Source organism: Littorina saxatilis, unplaced genomic scaffold (assembly GCF_037325665.1).
Source record: "Littorina saxatilis isolate snail1 unplaced genomic scaffold, US_GU_Lsax_2.0 scaffold_3148, whole genome shotgun sequence".
Classification (NCBI taxonomy): Eukaryota; Metazoa; Mollusca; class Gastropoda; order Littorinimorpha; family Littorinidae; genus Littorina; species Littorina saxatilis.
Genome location: NW_027127322.1, coordinates 2,501 through 10,053, shown reverse-complemented (window position 1 = coordinate 10,053; position 7,553 = coordinate 2,501). Strand labels below are relative to the sequence as shown.

Below are 7,553 nucleotides of genomic sequence, written 5' to 3'. Positions count from 1 at the left end.
CCACACAATGACACACAGGCCTAAACCCAAAATCTATAGCGTATTACTTCAGGGCTATCAAACATGTTCCAGGCAACGCAGGAAACGAACAGGTAGCGGCGGACAGAGGACAACACATCAAGACGGCTGCCGCTGACCTCAAACTCACCACGTCTCAGTACCTCACCTACACCGTTCTCGTTGAGCAAAACGTCCAACAGACGTGAGAGTTGTTGTTGTTGTTGGTGGTGGTTGTGGTGGTGTTGATGGTGGTGGTTGTCAAACTGACCACGTCTCGGTTCCTCGCCTTAACCGTTCTCGTGGAACAAAACATCCAACAAACGGTAGTGTTGTTGCTGTTGCTGATGGAGGTGGTGGTGGTGGGGGGGTGGTATTGACGATTGTGTGTGTTTTCTTTTTTTGATTTATTACATGTATGTAACATCGTTTATGTCCGTACTTGTGTAAGATCGTGTGTATGTGATTGTTTGTATTTTCACGTAAACACGATGCTGGAGTTAACAGCAGCTATACAAATGACACGAAGTTAGACAGTTTTGTCAGTCCAGATATGTAGATCTCGGTCCAGAAATGTATTGTCAACATTTTAAATATATATCCAAACCTGCTTTTTGAATACCTAATACTTCAATCAATCAATCAATCAATCCATCAATCAATCAAGTGGCCAATGCTCCCGAAGACAGTCACCAATTCTGTATCTCTCCCTTCCAAGCAGCCATTAACTCTGTATCTCTCCCTCCCAAGCAGCCATGAACTCTGTATCTCTCCCTCCCAAGCAGCCATGGACTCTGTATCTTTCCCAAGCAGTCCATGCTCCGCCACGACTAAGTCAACAACCCCTGTCGCGCATGTCCACAGGTGTCATGAAACCTGCATCTGTCTAGTCACGTTTGTTATTTTAAAGCCATTTGAGATGGCTCACTATTTTACTGCTCCTGATGACGCAATCAAAGTTTATAAAAAAGAAAAATACAACCTGACACTGCAGGTAATAAAGTCCGTGGGATAAAAGCTGAGAAGCTTACCTTTTTACATTTAGTCAAGTTTTGACTAAATGTTTTAACGTAGAGGGGGGAATCGAGACGAGGGTTGTGGTGTATGTGTGTGTGTGTGTCTGTGTGTCTGTGTGTGTCTGTGCGTGTGTGTAGAGCGATTCAGACCAAACCACTGGACCGATCTTTATGAAATTTGACATGAGAGTTCCTGGGAATGATATCCCCGGACGTTTTTTTCTTTTTTTCGATAATTACCTTTGATGACGTCATATCCGGCTTTTGTAAAAGTTGAGGCGGCACTGTCACACCCTCATTTTTCAATCAAATTGATTGAAATTTTGGCCCAGCAATCTTCGACGAAGGCCGGACTTCGGTATTGCATTTCAGCTTGGTGGCTTAAAAATTAATTAATGACTTTGGTCATTAAAAATCTGAAAATTGTAAAAAAAAACAAATTGTTTTTAAAACGATCCAAATTTACGTTTATCTTATTCTTCATCATTTTTGATTCCAAAAACATATAAATATGTTATATTCGGAATAAAATTTCCGAAATCGATTTAAAAACAATTTCATCTTATTCCTTGTGGGTTCCTGATTCCAAAAACATATAGATGGGATATGTTTGGATTAAAAACACGCTCAGAAAGTTAAAAAGAATAGAGATAAAGAAAACCATGCTATCCTTCTCAGCGCAACTACTACCCCGCTCTTCTTGTCAATGTCACTGCCTGTGCATCGAGCGGTGGACTGACGATGCTACGAGTTTACGCTCTTGCTGTAAAAATGCAGTGAGTTCAGTTTCATTCTGTTAGTTCGACAGCTTGACTAAATGTTGTAATTTCGCCTTACGCGACTTGTTTACATTTAGTCAAGTTTTGACTAAATGTTTTAACATAGAGGGGGAATCGAGACGAGGGTCGTGGTGTATGTGTGTGTGTGTGTGTGTGTGTGTGTGTGTGTATGCGTGTGTGTGTGTGCGTGTGTGTGTGCGTGTGTGTGTGTGTAGAGCGATTCAGAGTAAACGGTTGTGTGACGTGTCTAGTGTGTTGGCGAAGTGTCTTGTGCTTGTCACTTCTCGCTTTCAGCCCTCACCGCTGGCTAGCACCGTCTGTCCTTTTTAGGACAATGCGAAAAGAGAGCAGAATGCGTCAGTCTCTCCTGCCAGTACAATAACCTCTCCACAACAAGCCCTATGTAGTGCCTCCATCGCGGCGACAGGCGTAAACTGGGTACCGCAAGGCCCCAGGCTAGACTACAAGGACTCGGAGGAGGTTGGCCCCTAGACGTGCGGCATGCGGGCCCACCGGTGTGTGGAAACGCCCAGGTGCCCACGAACCAACCTCCAGCTATGGGTCAAATAGCCGGGCAGGATAGGCTCGTCAACCCTGGCAGGCAGCTATCCTAAGAGAAGACCACTCTGAATTCAAAACGAGGGTAGAGGAGGCTCATCATCCATGGAAGGAAACTCGTCTAGGAGAAGGAAAACTCCGAAATGAAACCCACGCAGTCCCTCGAAGACGGAACGGCACTGGCCTTTTTTAGGCGGGGAGCAGACCGGGTGCCTACGCTACCCTCGACAAATGGTTGTGTCATCAACGAGAGTAAACTACTGGACCGATCTTTATGAAATTTGACATGAGCGTTCCTGGGTATGATATCCCCAGACGTTTGTTTCATTCTTTTGATAAATGTCTTTTATGACGTCATATCCAGCTTTTTGTAAAAGTTGAGGCGGCATTGTCACACCTTCATTTTTCAATCAAATTGATTGAAATTTTGGCCAAGCAATCTTCGACAAAGGCCGGACTTCGGTATTGCATTTCAGCATGGAGGCCTTAAAATTAATTGATGACTTTGGTCATTAAAAATCTGAAAATTGTATTTAAAATTAATTTTTTATAAAACAATCCAAAATTACTTTTATTTTATTCTTCATCATGTTCTGATTCCAAAAACATATAAATATGTTATATTCGGATTAAAAACAAGCTCTGAAAATAAAAAATATAAAAATTATGATTAAAATTAAATTTCCGAAATCGTTTTAAAAACAATTTCATCTTATTACTTGTCGGTTCCTGATTCCAAAAACATATAGATATGATATGTTTGGATTAAAAACACGCTCAGAAAGTTAAAACGAAGAGAGGTACAGTAAAGCCGTGCTATGCAGCACAGCGCAACCGCTACCGCGCTAAACAGGCTCGTCACTTTCACTGCCTTTTGCACTAGCGGCGGACTACGGTCATTGTGAAAAAAAATGCAGTGCGTTCAGTTTCATTCTGTGAGTTCCACAGCTTGACTAAAATGTTGTAATTTCGCCTTACGCGACTTGTTTCTCTTTTTTTGTTGTGGGGCACAAATTATTCTTGAGAGGCCCATTTGGCCAAGACGCCCCTGAGATGACGAGCTAGGTTCGCTGATCGTTTCGAAGCAATAAACAAAGAGACGTTGAAGTCGCCTTCCTTTCCGTGAAGGCAGATCTGCTCACCACGCTGTGTACAAGCCGTCCACTTGGACACCTACCAACAATCAGAATCCTGACTGAGATGGAATTTGTTAGGATTTAATTTTGCAGATTTACACTAGTGGATTTTCAGGAATTCGTTTCAAAGCTTGTCCTTAACTGGGCGACTACGACTACGCAAAAGTATACTTCGCGAAGCCGGCTGACCGCACGAAGCATTAGCACTGAGTTTTCGTTAACAAGACTTCGCGAAGCCGGCTGACCGCACGAAGCATTAGCACTGAGTTTTCGTTGAAAAGACTTCGCGAAGCCGGCTGACCGCACGAAGCATTAGCACTGAGTTTTCGTTAAAAAGACTTCGCGAAGCCGGCTGACCGCACGAAGCATTAGCACTGAGTTTTCGTTAAAAAGACTTCGCGAAGCCGGCTGACCGCACGAAGCATTAGCACTGAGTTTTCGTTAAAAAGACTTCGCGAAGCCGGCTGACCGCACGAAGCATTAGCACTGAGTTTTCGTTAAAAAGACTTCGCGAAGTCGACTTCGGCCTGAATTAGGGACCGCCTTAAAGCAATTCCCAATCTGCACAGAAAGTATCCAGACTGTTGGTTTCCCAAATGGGTCCAAGCGGAGGGATACACCGATTAACAGTTCCGCGGCCATTTTAGATTCGCACATGCGCACATCTTTTTCTACGAGCACTTTTGCTTCTTCTTCCTCTTCCGGTTTCCTGTTTTTGAGAAAATGCGCATCCGCAGATCGTTTTTTTCGAAAGTTCTTTTCTTTTTCTTCCTGTTCCGGTTGATTTGGGAAAGCGTAGATTCAGTCGGCAGAAAGTGCCATTTTGTAGTCTTCCAGCCCTGAAGTTGCTTTTGAGTGTTCGAAGAAAGTGTGTAAAGGTTCTGAGGATTACATCGGGCACTCAAACACGCGATTTTCCTTTTTTTTCCCCTTTGATTTGAACGCGTGCGCAGATCGTGTTTTGCTAGTATGTTTGTACTTCTTCCTCTTCCGCTTTCCTTCTTCGTTCCATGTAAACGCCGAAACTGTTAACTGGTGTATTGACTTATTGCTTTTAAAAGCCCGTTCAGATCTGAGAAGGTGAGCCGATTCGTCCACGCGGGAAGGACTGCAGCCTTTGAAACGCGGCTAACAAGTTTTACGGGGTGCAGGGCGTCTCTAAATCTTCTTTACCCTAATTGAAACAGGGAGTGGGGGTGGGTGGGGGTGCGGCATTGTGTTTCGGGAATCAATTTTGCAAGGAGAAAACAGACCAGGAAAGTGTGCTGATCCCGTCGAAGAAATGAAAATATGCATTTTCCCAGTATGATCAAGCACAGAAGCAGCTAAGAGAAATACAAGTCTATCCGAGTTTCTGTTACTGTTCTACATCGGTTGTTGTTGGTGTTTTCAGCTCTATATCTCTTTTTGACAAAAACTGGCGATAACAATAAAAGTGGCCTTTCAGTTATTTTGGAAGCGTATTTAATTTTATCAATCTGTGCCAACTTTAAACAGTTTCTATTTTCTATGTTCAAGAAAATATCTGTGTAAACATGCCTCAGAGATAACCAAGAACTGCGCACACACAGTGGAAGGGTCAGAATTGGCAGCTCTGTCCAGGTCACAGTCTTGTGGTAAAAAATCGACAACTTTGACCCTTTTGTTGTTGTAGATGCTTCATTTTTCTCATCAATTATATTCCAGAAATCCCCAGTGCAAAGACGCATCAGAATAGGTGACCAAGAACTGCGACAACACAGTGGAAGGGTCAGGATTTGCAGCTCTGTCGCAGACACAGGCTTGCAGTAATAGATACAAACGTTGGTCCTTTCATGGTTAATGCAGACGCTTAATTTGTCTCATCAACTATATTCCAGAAATCCCCAGTGCAAAGACGCATCAGAGGTGACCAAGAACTGCGACTACACAGTGGAAGGGTCAGGATTTGCAGCTCTGTCGCAGACACAGGCTTGCAGTAATAGATACAAACTTTGGTCCTTTCATGGTTGATGCAGATGCTGAATTTGTCTCATCAACTGTATTCCAGAAATCCTATGTGCAAAGACGCGTCAGAGGTGACCCAGAAGTGCACCTACCCCGTGGAAGCCGTCAAGATCTGCAGCGAGCTTCTGGACTCTAAGACTTACTCCAGATGTTTCATGAAGTACGGCATTGACCCGCTGGAGGCCTACGTGCAGTGCGTCAAGTGGAACTGTCGTAGGGACGTCTTGTCGTGTCGCAACCTGCAGGCCTCTCTCCGCACCTGTCCGGGGGGCGGCAAGGTGAAGAAGTACCTGAACTGTGGGGGAGGGGGGTACTAGAGCTTGAAGCGCCAATCTCTTTCTTCCCCACACAAGTGAAAGTACAGTGGGGGAGGATACTAAGGCATTCGTCTTCACCACACGGGTAAAAGTACCGTCGAACCTGCCCTTGCGACCACCTCTCAAAAGCGACCATTCCAATGATCCCATGACAAGACAGGTTTTACTGTATAGCATATTGAACTTGTGTCCATTTATTTGGTAGAAATATTACAAAATCCTTTGCTGTTACTTGATAATTGGAGGAGTTGATTAATTGTACTTCAAGTCACTTCATTGTACTTCAGTCACATTTTGGAAGTCAAAAGACATTACAGTCAGCTTTTGGAGGAAGACAATAAAACATTCAGATCATGTTTGATCTCTTTCTTCATGGGATGTGTTAAATTACGAAATTTCTTTCCCATTTGGGTTGGGGGGGGGGATACAATATTACCTTTCTGGGCTGTCACTGCCGGGAAAAGTTCGGACATTGAACCTTGTTCATATTTTAAAATAAGACTTTAAAGTTAGCTTTTAGAGTCAGACATTAACCTTGAGATTCAGTCTCCTAATGCATAAAGGACAGTACAACAATTAAAACGTTAGTCACTATTTACGAGGATATATTATAGCATGGAGCTTCTGTCATTTTTATGATGAGAGAGATTGACATAATGGAGTTTAAAACTATTTGTTGCTGTTGCGGAAGACGTTTAACGCCCAATTTGAGTCGTTCTTTGAAGCAAAACAGTTAAACCTTTAAAATTCTGTCACCTGTTACAGGATGATATGACGACATGGAATTAAAGTTTAGTCATTCCTGGAAGAAAGTTTTGACAAATACAACTTCAGTAACATATTCGGACGATGATATGAAAACATCAAACTTTCCTCGCCTTCTAGAAAAATAATCTAAACGTGAGGGGTCACAGTCAGTTTTTGGAGTAAGCCATCACAAAATGGATCTTCGGTTATTGTTATGACTCTTTTGGAGTATATCTCACTTGGCTTGAAACCATGCCATATCTACTGTAACCGGCGTTTGACATAGAATGATACAATTTGTGCCGGTCAGCACAACACGACCCAAGATTTATCACATGAATTAAGTTCTTCAGAAAAATGTTTACACATTTTGTCAAGAAAATAAAGCACAAAATAAAATGTTTGCGTGTTGGGGTTTCGGTTAGATGTTTTTCAGGCTGAACTCCTGTGCCAAGTTTTTACTTTTCTTATTTTCATTTTTTTATTTTTTTTTGGGGGGGGGGGTGGTGGGGGCCATCAGCAATAAGGCATTTTGCTCAAATGTGCACCGAGTTGCCCCAGTCTACATGGAACCCAACGTAGACTGATCATCATATACATGCAGGCACCCTGACGCAGATTGGCATACAGACCGATAAACAGACAATCAGGCACAGACACTCACACACACACACACACACACACACACACACACACACACACACACACACACACTAGATAACTCCGCGCAACCGATAACAAATATAACACCAAGCCTCGATCGACCTAATTCCTACGAGCGTTCTGTCAATCTCTCTCGAAATGTTGAACCGAGCGTTCTGCAGAATTTCATCTCATGGCATATAATTTCCCACGGGACAAGTTCACGAGGTATTGGTGCAGAGGACATATGAGCCTAGGTTGCACAGGGCAAACATTTGAATTCAAGCAAGTCGACAGCTTGCGATTTCATGAAGGTCTGTTCTTTTTAGATAGTAAGTTCAGGTGTGCACAAGCCAGCAACTCGTTTCACTTTTG

The 7,553-nt window shown here is 43.1% G+C and overlaps 1 protein-coding gene across 1 annotated transcript; it reads left to right on the top strand.

Moving 5' to 3' along the window:
* Positions 1 to 72: 72 nt before the first annotated feature.
* LOC138955790 (uncharacterized) lies at positions 73 to 6,935 on the top strand (the record flags this gene model as incomplete). The annotated part of the gene is given in 2 exon segments (XM_070327321.1): positions 73 to 202; positions 5,516 to 6,935. Coding segments are annotated over 2 exon segments (404 nt in total), but the record flags the coding sequence as incomplete, so codon positions are not given.
* Positions 6,936 to 7,553: the final 618 nt, after the last annotated feature.